At 33.7% G+C, this 20,522-nt stretch overlaps 1 protein-coding gene across 2 annotated transcripts in view; it reads right to left on the bottom strand.

Annotated features, from left to right (window-relative positions):
* Positions 1 to 20,522, bottom strand: part of RADX (RPA1 related single stranded DNA binding protein, X-linked) — an 88,447-nt gene that overhangs the window by 41,805 nt on the left and 26,120 nt on the right. For both annotated transcript variants that reach the window (XM_038587989.1, XM_038587990.1), the window contains exon 11: positions 14,645 to 14,718. In XM_038587989.1, the coding sequence (XP_038443917.1) occupies positions 14,645 to 14,718 (74 nt within the window). The remainder of the gene's footprint in view (positions 1 to 14,644; positions 14,719 to 20,522) is intronic.

Here is a 20,522-nt window from a genome sequence, read left to right as displayed (position 1 = left end):
AAAAGACAAATTGATTAACAAAATGTGGCATGTATAATATATATACACACATTTATATTGGCATATATATGTATGTGTGAATATTATTCGACCATATTTTACTCCTTTTTGGAATGAAGTTCTGATATGCACAACATGCCTGAACCTTGAAAACATGCTAAGTGAAATAAATAGACATAAAGAACAAATATGTAGAAGATGTGGTACATATATATGATGGAATATTACTCAGCCACCAAAAAGAATGAAATATTGCCATTTTCAATGACATGGATAGAGGTAGAATGTATTATGCTAAGTGAAATAAGTTAAAGACAAATGCCATATGATCTCATTCATATGTGGAATTTAAGAAACAAAACAGATGAACATATGGGAAGGGGGGGAAAAAGGGAGAGGGAAACAAACCATAAGAGACTCTTAATGACAGAGAACAAACTGAGGGTTAATGGAGGGAGGTGGGTAGGGGATGGGCTAGATGGGTATTAAAGAGGGCACTTGTGATGAGCAATGGGTGTTGTATAAGTGATGAATTACTTAGTTCTACTCCTGAAAGCTATATTGCACTCTATGTTAACTAAAATTTAAACAAAAATTTTTAAAAAGGATCTGTAAGAGATTTATCAGTCACTTATAATAGGAGGACCTTATTTGGATCCCAATTCAAATAAATGAAAAAAAGTTTTTAATGACATTTATGAGACAATGGAAATTGGAATGGAAGGTGGATATTTGATGATATTAAGAAATTTTGCTGATTTTTAAAGTTATGATAATGATATTGTCATATTAAAATAGTCTTTATCTTTTAGAGATATACTGAAATTTTTACAGATGAAGTGATATAATATATGTCCAAATAATAGGGTGAGTGAGCATAAGTGTAGATGAAACACAATTGGCCAATACTTGATAACTATTAGGAACTGGGCGATGGATAACATGGGTGTACTACCCAAGTGATTTTTTTTCATACTATATTTTTTCATACTGTTTTTTCCCCATCGAGTTATGAAAAATTTCAAATATAAAACAAAATTAGAATAATTTTACAAGAACACTATTTATCCACTATTTAAATTCTCCCATTTTAATGCACGGGCTATGTCCATCTCTATTCATCCATTAATCCATCTTATTTGTAGTCTTTTTAAAAAAAATTAATTAATTATTTATTTTTATTTGTATTTTTTTATTTGTATTCTTTTCAAATAAATTGCAGACTTCTGTTTCCTTTTTGATAGGTGGCTCAGCATACATATCATTATCCAGTTTAATATTTGTTTAAAATATTTTCATGTAACATTTACAATGAAATGCACAAATCTTACAATGAAATGCACTTGACAAATATATATACTTAGGTAATCAAAATCCCTCAAGATATAGAGCATTGCCATCACCCAAAATTTTCTTTGTGTCCCTTTCCAGTCAATCTGATATATCACTTCAACTTCTATACTAAGGCAACTACTTTTTTGATTTTTCTACCACAGATTACTTTTTCTTGTTCTGGATCTTAATATAAATCAATTCATACAGTATGTATTCTTTTGTGTAATATTTCTTTAACTCTTCATAATATTTCAGAGTTTCATCTGCTCTGTTATGTGTGTCAGTAGTTAGTTCCTTTTTATTGAATAGTATTCTACCTCATGAATATATCACAGTGTGTTTATTCATTCTCCCATTGATGAACAATCAGGCTTTTTTCCAGTTTGGGCTATTATAAGTAAATCTACTAATAACATTCTTTATAAGCATTTTGTGAATAGAGGGTTTTTAATCTCTCTTGAAGTAAAATATCTGTGTCCAAATATAGGTGTACATTTTGCTTTATAACTGCCAGCTAGAACTTTGTCCAATGTGGTTGTATCATTTTAAATTCACACTAATGGTATGTAAGACTTCTAGTTGTTCCACATCCTCACCAACATTTGCAATTATCAGATTTTGAATGTTAGCCATTCTGGTGGGTGTGTAGGTGTACCTTATTGTGGTACTAATTTGAATTTTCCTGATGACTAGTGATGTTGAATGCATTTTCATATCCTTTCTGGGTACTCATAAATCTGTTTTTTAAGTGTCTGTTAGAATCATCTTTTGTCTATGTTTAGTTGGGTTAGTTTGCATTTTTAATTTTGCACATTAGCAGTTCATTATGTCTTACATACCAGTCCTTTGTCAGATATATATCTTAATATTTTCTCTCCATCCTCAGATAGTTCATAAATTTTCTTTGTTTCCATCTTTAATATTTAATTTTATATTTAAATAAAACATATACTCAAATTTTGTAACATAATGATTTGATATACATATACACAGTAATACTAATGGTTATTACAGTTAAGCTAATTAATGTATCATCTCCTCACATACATGATGGGCACCTGAAATCTACTCCTAGTGTATTTCCAGTATTCGATATAGTATTAATGACAGTTATTATGCTGTCTATTAAATCTTTGGACCTTCTTATCCTCCATAAATACAACATTGTATTCTTTGACCAACATCTCTCCATTTTCCCAACGTCCCCGCCCCTAGAAACCACCATTCTACTCACTGTCTGTATGAGTCTGACTTTTTTAGATTCTCTATATAAGTGAGATCATGTAGTTTTGTCTTAACCATGTGTTCTGATGCTTTGACATCTGGGGCTTTGCTGACCCAAGATGGACTGCCCCTCCCAGGTCTAGCCAATTCTTAGCGTAAACAACTTGCCTCGGAGCTGCACCTTGCATATGCAAACCAACCAACCCAGAGACTACACCCCAACACCTTTATCAGGGTCTCATACTTTAAGCCACTAATCCCCTATCCTTTTTTTTTTTTTTTTTTTTTTTTTTTTTTTATGATAGGCACACAGTGAGAGAGAGAGGCAGAGACACAGGCAGAGGGAGAAGCAGGCTCCATGCACCGGGAGCCTGACGTGGGATTCGATCCTGGGTCTCCAGGATCGCGCCCTGGGCCAAAGGCAGGCGCCAAACCGCTGCGCCACCCAGGGATCCCTAATCCCCTATCCTAATCACCCAGGGGACAGGGATCAGACTAGAGTCAGACCTTACACCCCAGAGCTTACTGAAATTATTAAAACTAGTCAATCTTAAATCTGCTCATCTGCCTTGTTCACTTGTTCCCACAAAAGCCACAATGATGGCTCATGATCTTGTTTTCCTGTCACTCACTCTGCCTCCTGACTGACCCTGGTGATTTCCCTCCTCTTGGGATATGTGAAAATAAAACCTGTATTTTAAAATGAGGGTTCATTATACTATTTTGTTCATTTCTATATATATGTGAAATTTTTCATAATAAAAATGTAATCCTTCTCTTAATGACACTGCTGCTATGAGCTGAATTATGTTACCCTCAAATTTACGTTTTGAATCCTTAACCCCCAGTACCTTAGAATTAAACTCTAAAGAAAATAGAGCCTTTATAGAGGCGATTAAGTTAAACTGAAGCTACTAGTGTCAGCCCAAATCTAATCTGACTGGTATCCTTATAAAAAATTTGGATATACAGAGACACGAGGGATGTGTACACACAGACAACCAGGTGAGAACACAGCACAAAAAACCGGTCATCTGAAAGCCATAGTGTGAGGCCTCAGGAGAACCCAAACCTGCTAATATCTTGATCTTCTACTTGTGGCTTTCAGAACTGTGAAATAAAACCAAATTTCTTTTGTTTAAGCCACCCAGTTTGTGGCATTTTATGGCAGCTCTGGCAAACTAACACAACTGCCCAACTGGAATACTGAATCCATTAAATTAAGATAAAGAGTAGGTAAATGAGGCATCCTTGACTCTTCTTACTGCCCTACTCAGTTTTAATCAATACCTAGATATGGCTGATTGTATTTTCAAGTTTTTCTCTCATCTCTTCTACTCTTTTTATGACCACTGCTCTATTCCTGGCCTTTATCATTTATTGGTGTCTTTGACTCTAGAGTTGTTTTCTTTTTTTTAAGAACTTATTTATTTATTCATGAGAGACTCAGAGAGAGAGGCAGAGACATAGGTAAAGGGAGAAGCAGGCTCTCTGTGGGGAACCCGATGCAGTACTCTATCCCAGGACCCCAGGATCACCCCCTGAGCTGGAGGCAGACGCTCAACCACTGAGCCACCCAGGCATCCCTAGAGTAGTTTTACTTAAACCTGTCCCCCACATAGCCATCAGAGTAAACTATTAAAATGCAAATCAAATTATGCCACACCATTGCTTAATGTCTTCCAAAAAATCTCTTCCTTAATGTCTAGAGAATAAAGTTCAAGTTTCTTCATATGGCATACTAGGTCCTCTGTTAACAGTGATCTTCAACATTTCTTTAGCCATTATACTACTCCCTGCCTTACACTTTTTTTTTTTTTTTTGCAAAGTCAGAGTTTATTCTTCAGGAATGTAAACTCTAGGAATACAATTAGAAACAAGTATATTTACTATGAAAAGATTAGTATCACTATATAATTAGAAGATAAGAGGTACACAAAAAACTCCACATTAGAGGAAGCAAAGGTATGCAAAATAAGATCTTGAGTTTACTAATAGAAACTTCATATCAAGACACAAATACTGTAGAACTCTACTATAAAAAAAAAACACACAAAAACATCTTCCAAAATGTTCACTGCTAGTCTCTTTAGATATGCACAAGTTACAAAGTACAGAAGACAACATATTTATGTTCTGATAAAGAATTTAACAAAATTAAACATAAATGTGAATAAGTCAAAGCACTGAGTATAATTTTACTAAGCAACTAATCTAAAAGTATAAATTCATGCTAATTAAAGAAATAGTGAGTTTTTACTTTTCACCCAAAGGTTGGGTTGATACTATTTTACATTAATTTCTATCTACAATGCTTAATTTATATACCCATCAAATTATTATCCTTCTTTTAAATGGATTTTTTAAAAACATTTTTTCAGTCACATTATTTACCATAGATTCCTTGATGTGCTTCCCTTTAATAAAGTGTAAATTTATTGTGCCTATGGACTCAAATGTTAAACAGCCTTATTTTAAATATTTGTTTAAAATTATGTTTCAGAGTACATTTTTTCTCTTATAATTTAAATGTAAAAGTTTTAACATTTTAATTTTTTCTTCCAAAATAGGCATAATCCCTTAAAACTGAGATCGTTTTTATCTATTTTGGTTTAAAAAATATATTTCCCTTTAATTCAACTTGTTTTTATGTAAGTAATGTTTGCTAAGCAGTTGATTCATAATTGAAAATGGCCATGAAATATTGCTTTTTCAAAACAAATTGTCATCATTTAAGGACTGAGGATTTCTACCCCTCAAGTCTACAGAGCTGCCTTAAAAAGTTCCATGGTGGTGTACAAGGGATTCCAGGGTGCTCAACTGTCCTGGATCCTCTTGAAAATTCTACTTTGTTTCTCTCCCTACTTCATTCCAAAGGCAAATGCTGGGGCCCAGCTTCACTAGAATATCCCAGTAGTTGGGTATTTGAAGAGTAAGAGGTTGGGTAAACTGTGGAATAGAACTACAATTTCTGTTCAGATCCTTCGAAGTATGGGGTGTAAGGACCCATTCTGGGGCAGAATTCTTCTTGTGGTAAAGGGTATTATTCTGGATATGTAGGAGATCTGTGACCAAATGGCTACATCTAAGATTTTCATAAGAAAACAACCTACAAACATGACTTCAACTCAGTATGGAAAGATGAATGGGAAGAGAGTAAAGGGATTAGCATTATCCAATATTAATAATTGCTATAAAAATTTTCAAATGTATAATCCTCACTTGAAACAGTATCAAAGGTACTATAAAATAATTTTACTGTTAACATAGCTTTGCATCCCAGAAAATCAACTGTTACAAATTATTTGAAGCAAAAATTCAGATCCACTCCACTAAGTAAACCTTCAGAGTTTTTAAAAGAATATACACATGCAGATTTGTTCTGCATTGTATAAAAGGGTGGTACCCTTTTCATTAAAATTGTAGGCATCTGTAGCTGACTCCATTTATAGTTAACAAGAAAAATATAAAATGTTACATTTTATTGTAAAAATAAATGAAAATCATTAAAAATTTAGAATTAAAGGATCTAATAAGTATCATGGACACTATTAAAAAAATCATTGGCTGTTAAAAACAATGAAGATTACGATATTTAGTACCTAACATACTTGATCTAGGATTGTGAGACACTAAGAATTCTAAATATTAGGTAATTTGTACTTTGATACTCTCTTCTCAAACTTTAACGTGCATAAAAATCACTTGACGATCTTGTTAAAAAGCAGACTATGATTCAATAGATCGAAAGAGGCTCTGAAATCCTACATTTTTAACAAGATGCCTAGTGATGCCAACTACATACTGGTCCTCAGACCATAGGAGCAGCAATGATCTAGAATAATACCAAAATGAAGATCATTACAGCAGTTGATCATTAAAATCTGATCTCTCATTTGTGCTAGCTGTTTCCTCAATCTTATTCTACAAGTTTCCTAAGCACTTTAACTTGCTTAAAATGTCAATCTTCTAAATTAGTTCTTAAGACTATCAATACTATTAGTAGCTACATGCTTAGGGGAAATTCTTTGTTAAAGGATTACAAAAAGACAATAGGAAATTCACAGTGACATTTTAAAATATTTTAAATTGTACACAGGATTCCTGTTAAATCAATACAGTATCAACTTTCACTGTCTAGTTGTCTTTTTTTTTTAAACTATTACAATATATACCAATAGATCTTATTCCATTTCTATTACTGGAACAAAAAACCTCAAATTCACTTATATTAAAAACCATATTCTATTCAGAATTAATGAATAAAAACTAGTTCATGCTTTTTTTAAGAACTAGATTTAAAATGGTAGTCAAAGCAGTTATGGTCAAAATTACATTCATGGTGTATGATTTAGTACTCCTCAGGACATACAAATTTTTTACATTTGAGCTCTGCACAAGCAGGCACAAAATGAAAACTAGTATGTTCTGTGTGACCACAGCTAGGGACTGGGAATAAGGAAACTACTGTGTACTAAGAGTGAAAAAGACAAAGAGGGCATGTCCTAGGTCTTTGCCTTACACTTTATACTCTAGTAATACATCAACAGTTGGTGGTTCCTTGAGATTTCCATGAAATATCTATCTCTGTACCTGTGCTAAAACTGTTGTAGGCTTATAGATACTTGGTTAATTTGACAAAACTCTATTCAACTTGTAAGAATTAGTTCAGGTATTATCTGTACACTATAGTGTTTTAAACTTACCTTTTACTTTCTTTAGATAGAAAAATTGGAAAAATACATAGAATACCACAGTAAATACCAGTATATCCAACCCCTAGAATCACACATTTTCAGACTTATATTTCATCATCTTTGCTTCAAATATTTTCATGTTTTAAAATTTTTTATCATGGAATTTTTAAAACATCAAAAGTAAATAGGAGAGTCAATGAACTGCCATGTATCTATCACCCAGTTTTAACATTTATCACCACTTGGCCAATCTTCTTTCATGTATATACTATGTTACTCTTAACTCTACTGCTCTATTTTAAAGCCAATCTTTGAGATATCATTTCACTTATAAAGAATTCAGTGTGTAGGGATCCCTGGGTGGCGCAGTGGTTTGGCGCCTGACTTTGGCCCAGGGCGCGATCCTGGAGACCCGGGATCGAATCCCACATCGGGCTCCCAGTGCATGGAGCCTGCTTATCCCTCTGCCTGTGTCTCTGCCTCTCTCTCTCTCTCTCTCTCTGTGTGGCTATCATAAATAAATAAATAAATAAATAAAAATTTAAAAAAAAAAAAGAATTCAGTGTGTATATTTAAAAGATAAGGACTAATTAAAACAAGAAAATAAGCAGAAAAAAAGAAAATAAGCATGATGTAACACATTATTAATAATAATTTTAAAATATCAAAATTTTGTTCAAATTTTTCCCATTGTCTCATTAGTTATTTGCATTTGGTTTGCTCATATTAGGATGCTTCATATAAAATATGAATAAAAGAATGAAACATAGAACACTGAAGATAAGGTTTAGATCTTTTTTTTTTACTCTTCCTGGTCCTATTCTCTTCCTTCCTTCCCTAGAGACAACTAATATTAATTAGCTACATAACTTCCCATTCCAGAGTAGATTCCTATATATGTATCTAAGAACAGTAAGTGATTTGGCTTTGGATGTTTTTGAAATGTGTACAAATTAAATTATAATACTCTCTTGTAGTTTTAAAATGGTTATAAGTTTTATGCTCTTTCTTTTCTACAACTGTTTATTTGTAGTCTTCTTTTTTATTCTTGGTCAGTATTGCCAGAGGATTCTCTATTGTGTAAATCTTTTAAAAGAACCAACTTTAGATTCCACTATTCTCTTTGTTTTTTATTTCATTAATTTGTTTTTAATTTTATTCTCATATTTTATTGAATCTAAAATCATGTAGGGGCACCTGGCTGGCTCAGTTAGGAGAGCATGCGACTCGATCTTGGAGTTGTGAGTTCAAGCCCCACATTAGGTGGAGTTTCTTAAAAATAAAACCTTCAGTGTCCCTTAACTTTCTAAGGGAGACTTATTGCTACACCAGAACCAATGACAAGGAATGTGTCCTGCTTGCCAGGTATGAAGGAGTAGAATTAAGATTAAGAAATACTACTCTCTTAATAGGACTCAAAGTATAGATATTCTCAGATTTTGATTAAAATAAGTGGTAAATAGGGCAGCCCCAGTGGCACAGCGATTTAGCACCTGCCTTCCGCCCAGGGCGTGATCCTGGAATCCCAGGATCGAGTCCCACGTCAGGTTCCCTGCATGGAGCCTGATTCTCCCTCTGCCTGTGTCTCCGCCTCTCTCTCTCTCTCTGTCTCGTGAATAAATAAATAAAATCTTTTAAAAATATCTTTAAAAATAAAACGAAATAAAAAATGCTGTAAATTGTAAAACACACCATTATTTCATGTGCCACTAAGGAAAAAAAAATTTACCAATGAAATCATGACGTATAATTCATTTTGGAACACGCATCCCAATTGTAGATATGTTAAAATATGCAAAAACGGATATCCTGGAATTGATGACATACAGAATTTCCTTCCATCTATTTAAGTTTCCTTTTCTCCATCAGATTCTTTTAAACTTATTGAGACGTGTTTTATGGACACACTGGTTTATCTTGGTAAATATTCTATGTATACTGAAAAGAATATGTATTCTGCCATTGTTAGGTAGAATGTTTTATAGATATCAATTAGGTCACGTTGGTTGATACTGTTAACGTATTCTATATTCTTACTGATTTACTGTCTAGTTTTTCCTATCAATTGCTGAGAAAGGATGCTGAAGTCATGAATTTGTCTGTTTCTTCTCTCAATGTATCAGTTTTCATGCACTTTGAAGCTTTACTGTGAGGTGCCTACACGTTTAGGGTTGGCATGTTTTCTTAAACAACTGTAAAGAATGCAATTTTCTTCTTTATTCCCTGCTCTTAAATCTACTTTGATGATGTAAGTATAGCTGCTCCAGCTTTTTATTTTTTTACATACTGCATATTTTCCATCTTTTTATATTGTGTCTTTAAATTTAAAGTGAGTTTCTTTTATTATTTTTTAAAGATTTTATTTATTATTTGAGAGAGAGAAAAAGAGGGAGGCAGGGGGAGAAAATGAGCGGGAGAGGGGTGTGAGAGGAGCAGAGGGAGAGGGAGAACCAGGCTTCTTGCTGAGCAGGGAGCCCAACTTGGGGCTGTATCCCAGGACCGCAGGATCAAAACCTAAGCTGAAGGCAGATGCTTAACTAACTGAACCACCCAGACACCCCTAAAGTGGGTCTCTCTTAGGTGGTATATAGCTGAGTCTTACTTTTTCATCCAATATGATAATCTCTGCTTTTTTTATTGGAGTGTTCATACTATTTACTTTAATGTAATTAACAATAGGATAGGGCTTAAATTTGTTATTTTGTTATTTTTTTCTATTTGACTCATTTGTTCTTTATATCCCTTTTTCTCTTCTCCTGCCTTCTCTTGTAAATGACTATTTAAAAAAATAATTCCATTTACCTCATGACTTATTAGCTATGCTTTTTTTAGTGGTTGCTACAGGATTTATAATATATAATTTTAATTTATTGTAGTCTCCATCCAAGTGATGTTATGCCACTTCCTGCATATAGTGTAAGAACTTTGTAATGGTATACCTCCATATCCTTTCTTGTTTTTATGCTCTTGTTGTCATACATTTTACTTCTGTATAAACCACAAAGTTTACGTTATTATTTTTCATTTAACAGAGATTAAACTAGGGAAAATATATTTTATTTTGCCCATTCATTTACTATTTCTGGTGCTTTACTTTCCTTTATTTAGATCTAAATTTCCATATATTATTATTTTCTGCCTGAAGAGCTTCCTTTATTATTTTTCATTGTGCAGGTTTGGTGGAGGTGAATTCTCTCAGCTTCTGTTTTGATCTATATTTTGTCTATTTTCTTTCTTTTTAAAATTTTATTTATTTATTCATAAGAGATACAGGCAGAAGGAGAAGCAGGCTCCCTGCAAGGAGCCCGATGTGGAACTTGATCCCAGACCCCCGGGATCACATTCTGAGCCAAAGGCAGATGCTCAACCACTGAGCCACCCAGGCGTCCCTATTTTGTCTATTTTCAAAAGATGTTTTCTGTGTATAGAACTCTAGATTTACAGGTCTTTTCATTGTCTTTTGGATAATACACTTTCTGAAGAGAAATCTGTTATATTTGTCTTTGTTCCTCTATATAATACGTCTTTTTTAACTTTTCCTTTTGGTTTCTTTTAAGATTGTTTTTTAAATTACTGTTTTTCATCAATATATGTATGCCTGACTATTTAATAACTTTTTGTCTCCTTGTTCTATTACTTTAAGAGAGGAGTGTTCTATGACTATAAATTTGTCAATTGCTCCTTTTAAATCTACAGGGTTATTTACATTTTGAGGTTATATTATTCGTTGTATACATTCCTGGTTGTTATTATCTTCTGGGTGGAGTGTAATTTTTATCATTCTATACTGCTTTCTTTATCTTTACTTATAGTTTTGCATCATACTTTATCTCATATTAATATTGCTATACCACCTCTTCTGGGATGCCTCGGTGACTCAGCAGTTAGGTGGCTGCCTTTGTCTCAGGTCGTGATCCCGGGGTCCGGGATCGAGTTCCACATTGGGCTCCTGTGAAGAGCCTACTTCTCCCTCTGCCTATGTCTCTGCCTCTCCCTCTGTGTGTCTCATGAAAAAAAAATAAAGCTTTAAAAAATATATATTGCTCTACCACCTTTTCTTTAGTATAAGTCAGGTATATTTTTTGCCATTCCATTATTTTCAACCTTTCAATATAAATTTGCTTAAGTGTGTCTCTTATAAGTAGCATACAACTATATTAATTTTAAAACTGATAACTGAGTTTAACATTGCATTCATTGAAATTATTGATGTATTTAGAATCATTTCAGTTGTATTTTTTTAATCATGCTTTTTCTTTCCTTTCTTACATTTTTTAAAAGATTTTATTTATTCATGAGAGACACAGAGAGAGAGAGGCAGAGACACAGGAAGAGGGAGAAGCAGTCTCCATGCAGGGTACCTGATGTGGGACTCAATCCTGGGACTCCAGGATCACGCCCCACGTTGAAGGCAAGGGGTAAACCGCTGAGCCACCAGGGATCCCCTCTTCCATTTTTTCTACCTTCTACTGTTCTGATAACATTTTCACAATTTTCCTTTTCTCTGTGCTGCTTTGAAAGTTATACACTCTATACCTATTCTTTTAGCATGCCCTTAAAATGTTAATTTTGATATTTGAATTTACAGAGCCTATAGTTCATCAACCACTACCTTCCTCCATAAATATACAATGACCTAAGAATGCTTTAATTCTCATCTTCCCACCCATCTTATTTTATTTTTCTTAAAGATTTTATTTATTTATTTATTTATTTATTTATTTATTTGAGAGAGAGAGAGAGAGAGAGAGAACGAACAAGCAAGGGGTTGCTGCAGGGAGAAGGAGGCTCTCCGCTGAGCAGGGAGCCAGATGAGGGGCCTGATCCCAGGGTTCCCAGATCATGATGTCAGCTAAAGCCAGATGCTTAACCTACTGAGCCACTCAGGCATCCCCTGATCATCTTATTTTAAGTAGTATTTTAGTTTTACTTTATTTCAAATCCCATGAAATTATTTATCATGGCTATTAATTTGTACTGCCTGTTTTTATTTATATTTACCAATATTTTACCTACTTCTTTGCTCACCATTTCTTCTTGTATTTTGATAGTTCTTTTGGGTTTCATTTTGCTTCTTTAAAAATTCTTTAGTAACTCACTCATTGAGACAATATGAATAATAACTCACAGTCTCTGAATATCTAAAAAATATATTTATTTTTTCCTCAAAGTTCATTTAGTTAAATGCAGAATTCTATGTTGGAAGATATTTTCTTTCAGCATTTTGAAGACATTATTCCATTATTTAAGGCATCTATTGGTGCTGACAAGAAATCTTCTAGTCTAATTATATTTCTTTTGTAAATAAATAGGCATTTTTTTCCTGGCAGCTTTTAAGATATTTATTATCTGTGATGCTGTGCAGGTTCACTATGATAGGTCTGCATATAGTTTATTTAATTTTTCTGCTTAGGATTCTTTCTGATCCTTCAATCTAATGATTCATGTATACCCTTAATTTTGAAAATGTACCTCCTCAAATATTGCTTCTTCCTGATTATCTCCAGTCTGTACTCCTGGAACTTTTATTAGATAGTCCCCTTCTCACCCTATCCACCAAGAAGTCTCCCAACTTCTTTTTTACCTTTCCAACCTCTTTACCTGTCTCTAGTGTGATTTCCTTTGTATCTATCTTCCAAATGTACTAATTCTTTCTTCATCTGCATTTGCTTTCTCTTCAAAGCATATATTAACTATATTAAATTAAATTTAATATATATTAAATATATATTAAATTAAATATATATTAAATATATATTAAATTTAATAAATAATAAAATATTAAACATTTAATTTATATATAATGTAATACATTGAATTTAATGTATTTAACTTTAATACATTATATTTCATATATATTTATTTTATCTATAATATATATTTATTTTATATTATTAATATGTTATATTTAATATATAACTAATATATTTAACTTAAAAATTGTATGTGAAATTAAATTAAATTTAATATATATTTATATATTTAACTTAGAGTATCTATTCATTCTTCAACTTTTTAAACAAATATTTCTTTTAAAGCCTCTTTCTGATTGGCTTAGTATTTCTAGTTTCTAGGCTTTAAAATTTCTTACATATTACATCTGATCACATTGTCTCAAAGAAGTTCATTTTCTTGGGAAGTCTGTAATTTTTTTAAACATGAATTCATCTTCTGTAGACATTTTTTATGGGAGTCCCAAATATGCTAGATTGTAAAATGCCTCTCCCTGAGGCAGTTTCACATTCACCTTTGTCAAGACTTTAAGGGTTTCACTGATTTCAGACCAGATGTTTACTGTTAACCCCTTGGGCTCAGTGTCCTCACCATTAGAGTCAATTGAATGGTGACCACACCTGCATGTTGCAGGTCTGGGATTCCAACTTCTCTCAGGTGGGACTTTTTCCTAACCATTGCCCAGAGGATACAGGAAGCTCCTTGATACTTCCCCACACTGATGGGCCTACATTCTCTGGTCCTTCATAACCTCCCAACTCTATATTAGTTCTACTTTGCATGCAGAAGACTTGTGATCTGCTCCCTCCTTTCCATATGGTTATTACACCTCAGCCCACAATCATTTATGCCTCTATCTAGTTCTGAAATGCCTGAGAAAAGTCTTAGTTTTAGTTCTACTTACTGCTAAATTTAAATTCTTTTGTTTCTGGCACCTAAAGATTTTTCATTCTTGTCCTGTGTTTGGTCATATATTTATATTACAATGATTTCACCCTTATTTTTTATGTTTTACTTTTTTGGGGGATGTAGACTTCAGATCAGTTTGTGGGTTCTTGATCTGCCATATTGACAAGAAGTCAACTCCAAAATAAGAATAACTCAAAAAGCAAGAAAGACATAAAGTATTAACAAGCCTAGTCCAGAGAGATGACTCCTTATAAGATCACATTTAAACCAATCACTCTAAGGAACTTAATTGTCCTATGAAATTTCTTCAGAAATGAACACAATATTCAAACCGGTCAACACAATAGCAAAGAAAGGAACTACAACTATCTTTTAAGCTTTACCTATATTTACTTTCAGATAAAAATTAAACTTCCTACCTTATTTTTATGCTAATTAAAAAATCCTATATTTGAAGGGATGTACTATCAAATAAACAAATTGGTAAGTATAGGTTTGTTTATATTTACTTTCGCTTTGGTGATGATACCAAATTGCTTTAAAATTGGCACCAGTAATTTTGACAAAGACTGAAGCTAATATAAGTTTTAAAAAAACAAAAATAATTAGCTATATATCTATTTAAAGTACTTATATCATGCTAGAGACAGGCGTGGCAGAAAAATGAGGAATAAAATCAAACAGTAATCTGTATATAATAATGTTCCATAAAAATTTCATAAATAATAATCATCAAAGTAACATACGTTGGAAAATGCTTGGCATGTCTGGTTTATTTCCTTTTGTCTGTGCAGAAGTTTCTGGTTGAGGTACAGGAATTCTACAAAAGATGGAAAAAAGATAACCAAGAGTTATAAAAAGACACTTGAATGAAAAAACTAATTGGATCCATTCAGAATTTACTCTGATTCAGTAAGTACATTTACAGAATATATAGGTTTATCTTCTTAAAGTAATGCATTAAAAATTCAAGGAAAATATATACAAATTATGAACAAATATGCATTTATAACCTAATTCAAATACTGCAATAGATTCTTTTAAAAAGATTTTTATTTATTTATTTGAAGGAAAGAGCAAGCAAGCAAGCGAACAGGAAGAGAGGCAGATGGGGAGGGAGAGGAAGAAGGAAAGAATCCCAAGCAGACTCTGGCTCAGTGCAGAGGCAGACACAGGTTTTGATCTCACCACCCTGAGATCATGACCTGAGCCAAAACCCGGAATCCAATGCTTATACAACTGAGCCACCCAGGCACCCTAAATACTATTGCAGATTTAATGTTCTTTTAATAAAGAGTACTCCACAAAAGGAAGTATTTAACTCTATTAAATATCAACTAAAGATGTGTGTGTGTATATACAAACATATATCTATAGATTTTTTTCATTCTCTTGGATAGGAATTTAAAAATTCATTCAGTGGCCTGTTTTCATGTTTGTTTTGTTCAAATATTCTGGGAAACTATCTGGCCTAACTCTCCAACCTCATTTCATTATTGGAGTTCAATTTGCCAACATATAGCATAACACCCAGTGCTCATCCCACCAAGTGCCTCCCTCAGTGCCCATCACCCAGTCACCCCAACCCCCGCCAGCCTCATTTCAAAGTTTTCTATAAGTCTCATGCTGCTTCAAACTCGTATTTCTTCTTTGAAATTTAACTCAAGCATTATTTCCTAGAAGCCATCCTTGATTTCTAGTCAAAGCTCAGTGCTCCTGGTAAATGCTGTCATAGCAGCACCATGAATAAATTTCTATCCTAAAATTCATCACTGTATTGAAATTAGTTTTATGAGTCTCTTTCAACAGATTCTGCTATTAGCTCTGCTATAAAATCTACAAAAGTATAGACTTTAATTTTGTACCTATATATAATAATATAATATCTATCCAATGATTTTACTGAACTGAAATAAATGGAGGAAAAGGGAAGTGTCTTATTTTGAGACTAAGGAGGAGCCTACTTTTAGAAGGAAAGATTTCCATCTTGTGGGGTATCAGCATATTTTTGTGATGAGTTTTTTCTACTGTTGTATTTCTAAAACTAAAAGCATAAAGTAAAACAGAATGTCATATTGTCGAATGCTACATATTGCTCAACTTATTTTATCAATGAATTTTTTTCTTATAACGGTAGTATTTATTTTGCTAATGAGTTATTTTTTAAAAGATTTTATTTACTCATGAGGGACACAGAGAGAGAGAGAGGTAGAGACATAGGCAGAAGGAGAAGCAGACTCCCTGAGGGGAGTCTGATATGCAGAACTTGATCCTGAACTCCAGGATCACACCCTGAGCCAAAGGCAGATGCTCAAATTCTGAGCCACCCAGGCGTCCCTCCTAATGAGTTATTAATGAACTAAAAAGAAGTAGCTTTCATGAAGGAGGAATTCATCCATTTATTTACCTTTAAATTCCAGGAAATAAAAATGTATTTTATAGTTGTAATTTTAACTTTTTTCAATCATTGAAAACATGGTATTTCTAGAAATGAGAAAGCTGAAAACAACTGTGAAAGAAATCTAACTAACTAAAAAATACTTAAGTTACATATATTTTAAGATCCTTACACAGCATGTATCTACCTTTTAATACATAGGATTTGAAAGTGGCTTCTTCCATCTGAAACAAATCAGAAGAAATAGTTTTTAAAACCCTAACAGCACCATTACATTGTACAGAACTTTTAAAAAGTGACTTAGGAGATTTTTACTGGAATATGTAATCATCCATTGGTATGACTTAAATGTTTTAAAGGGGCTAAATGACAGAAGTGATGGTATACAATGTCTATGGGTATCAACTGAGGAAACTGAAAAAAATATGAAAAGTGAAAAGATAAGTACAGAAAAATAACTGAGGAAGAAAGGGAAAAGAGAGCTAAAAGAAGCATATACTGGTTAGTGGCAGAATATTATAAAAATTATGTCAGAGACTGTAAGCTGTAATCTTCCCCTTTTTATCAACTTATTGACCTTAGGTAAAAGTCATACAGATTCTACAGAATATCATCCCCTCATCTATAGAACAGGATTATAGTTAACATTATTGAGGTCTTAAAAAATGTCTTTCATGCAGAGACATTAAAAGTACTTAATATACATACATACATGATAAATCCTATTTTTATCTTTTCTGATTCCTCTTTTATAAAATTGAAATAATTATCCTGTGCCTTCCTCACAGAGATATTGAGGATCAAAGGATGTAATATAAATAATTTTACATTGTATACTGAAATTCTCTATACAATTAAATGAAAGAGTATTTTCAGTACCTTCTACCTAAGAAAAGCAGAAGATAACTGTACAAAAAAGATAATATAGAGGTTTTTTTGAGAAGTTGCTAATATAAGCAAGTTAGCAATAATTTACAGTGATGAAAAAAGCTGAAGTCTTTGTGATCATTAATTAAAATTATTAAATACTTTCAGGTAGCAATCATTATCTAATGCACTTAATGTATTTACAACACTATAGTGCCTTCTGCTTTTCTTAGGAGGAGAACTGAAAATGATTTTTTTAAAAATGATTTTTAAGTATTCATCTAACTATGGTGTGATTCATTTTCTCTTTATAGAGTAAATATTACCAAGGGAATGAACTGAAGAAGTTTTAATGTTTGTTGTTTATATTTTATTTCTCAGTGCTAATTTTTCAATGAGTAGATGGACTTTGACTATTATCTTAGTATCTAACAGAGAGCACCATGGTTCACTAGCTACTATTTAATTAAAAGGTTAGTTAATACAAACTCTTAAATGGTCATATTTCCTATTATTATACCAACAGAAGCAGATCAACAGGTGATCTAGATGGATAAAATGGATATACAACGCCAAAAGTGAATATCTAAAAAAGAAGAAACCATACCTATTCTACTAAAGCTGTTCTGAAAGAAAGAGATGGAGTACTTCCAAACTCGTTCTTTGAGGCCAGCATCACCTTAATTCCAAAACCAGACAAAGACCCCATCAAAAAGGAGAATTATAGACCAATATCCCTGATGAACACAGATGCAAAAATTCTCAACAAGATATTAGCCAATAGGATCCAACAGTACATTAAGAAGATTATTCACCATGACCAAGTGAGATTTATCCCCGGATGCAAGGCTGGTTCAACACTCATAAAGCAATCAATGTGATTGATCATAACAGCAAGAGAAAAAAGAACCATATGATCCTCTCAATAGATGCAGAGAAAGCATTTGACAAAATACAGCATCCATTCCTGATCAAAACTCTTCAGAGTGTAGGGATAGGGGGAACATTCCTCAGCATCTTAAAAGCTACCTACAAAAAGACCACAGCAAATATCATTCTTAATGGGGAAACACTGGGGAGCCTTTCCCCTAAGATCAGGAACAAGACAGGGATGTCCACTCTCACCACTGCTATTCAACATAGTACTAGAAGTCCTAGCCTCAGCAATCAAGCAACAACAACAAAAAAATGAAAGGTATTCAAATTGGCAAAGAAGAAGTCAAACTATCCCTCTTCCCAGACGACATGATACTGTATATAGAAAACCCAAAACTCCACCCCCAAGATTGCTAGAACTCATACAGCAACTCGGCAACGTGGCAGGATACAAAATCAATGCCCAGAAATCAGTGGCATTTCTATATGCTAACAATGAGACTGAAGAAAGAGAAATTAAGGAGTCAATCCCATTTACAATTGCACCCAAAAGCATAAGATACCTAGGAATAAACCTAACCAAAGATGTAAAGGATCTATACCCTAAATACTACAGAACACTTCTGAAAGAAATTGAAGAAGACACAAAGAGATGGAAAAATATTCCATGCCCATGGATTGGAAGAATTAATATTGTGAAAATGTCAATGCTACCCAGGGCAATTTACACATTTAATGCAATCCCTATCAAAATACCATGGACTTTCTTCAGAGAGCTGGAACAAATTATTTTAAGATTTGTGTGGAATCAGAAAAGACCCCGAATAGCCAGGGGAATATTAAAAAAGAAAACCATAGCTGGGGGCATCACAATGCCAGATTTCAGGTTGTACTACAAAGCTGTGGTCATCAAGACAGTGTGGTACTGGCACAAAAACAGACACATAGATCAATGGAACAGGATAGAGAATCCAGAAGTAGACCTTCAACTTTATGGTCAAGTAATATTCGGCAAAACAGGAAAGACTATCCACTGGAAAAAGGACAGTCTCTTCAATAAATGGTGCTGAGAAAATTGGACAGCTACATGCAGAAGAATGAAACTAGACCATTCTCTTACACCATACAGAAAGATAAACTCAAAATGGATGAAAGATCTAAATGTGAGACACAGTTCCGTCAAAGTCCTACAGGAGAACACAGGCAACAGCCTTTTTGAACTTGTCCACAGCAACTTCTTGCACAATACATCTATGAAGGCAAGAGAAACAAAAGCTAAAATGAATTATTGGGACTTCATCAAGATAAGAAGCTTTTGCACAGTAAAAGAAACAGTCAACAAAACTAAAAGACAACCTACAGAATGGGAGAAGATATTTGCAAATGACGTATCAGATAAAGGGCTAGTTTCCAAGATCTGTAAAGAACTTATTAAACTCAGCAGCAAAGAAACAAACAATCCAATCATGAAATGGGCAAAAGACATGAACAGAAATCTCACAGAGGAAGACATAGACATGGCCAACATGCACATGAGAAAATGCTCTGCATCACTTGCCATCAGGGAAATACAAATCAAAACCACAATGAGATACCACCTCACACCAGTGAGAATGGGGAAAACTAACAAGGCAGGAAACAACAAATGTTGGAGGGGATGTGGAGAAATGGGAACCCTCTTGCTCTGTTGGTGGGAATGTGAACTGGTGCAGCCACCCTGGAAAACTGTGTGGAGGTTCCTCAAAGAGTTAAAAATAGATCTGCCCTACGACCCAGCAATTGCCCTGCTGTGGATTCACCCCAAAGATACAGATGCAGTGAAACGCTGGGACACCTGCACCCCAATGTTTATAGTAGCAATGTCCACAATAGCCCAAATGTGGAAGGAGCCTCGGTGTCCATCGAAAGATGAGTGGATAAAGAAGACGTGGTCTATGTATACAAGGGAATATTTCTCAGTCATTAGAAATGACAAATACTCACTATTTGCTTCGACGTGGAGGGACCTGGAGGGTATTATGCTGAGTGAAATAAGTCAATCGGAAAAGGACTAACATTATATGGTCTCATTCATTTGGGGAATATAAAAATTAGTTAAAGGGAATAAAGGGAACGGAGAGAAAATGAGTGAAAATATCAATGAGGGTGACAAAACATGAGAGACACCTAACTCTGGGAAATGAACAAGGGGTAGTGGAAGGGGAGGTGGGCCGGGAGTTGGGGTGACTGGGTGATGGGCAATGAGGGGGGCACTTGGCGGGATGGGCACTGGGTGTTATGCTATATGTTGGCACATTGGACTCCAATAAAAAATTTAAAAAAAGAAAGAAAACAAACAAAAGAATCAGATGGGCTTTCTAGAGCGGAAAAACAAAACAGCTGAACTTAAGAACTATGGAACAATAAAGAACATATCGTCTTTATCTGTTTCCTGGTTCAAAAACTCTCAAATTTCCACAGTAACAGGAGTGCCTTCATTATGC

The sequence above is a fragment of the Canis lupus genome, chromosome X, assembly GCF_011100685.1.
Source record: "Canis lupus familiaris isolate Mischka breed German Shepherd chromosome X, alternate assembly UU_Cfam_GSD_1.0, whole genome shotgun sequence".
NCBI classification, from domain to species: Eukaryota; Metazoa; Chordata; class Mammalia; order Carnivora; family Canidae; genus Canis; species Canis lupus.
This window is presented reverse-complemented; position numbering and strand designations above follow the sequence as displayed.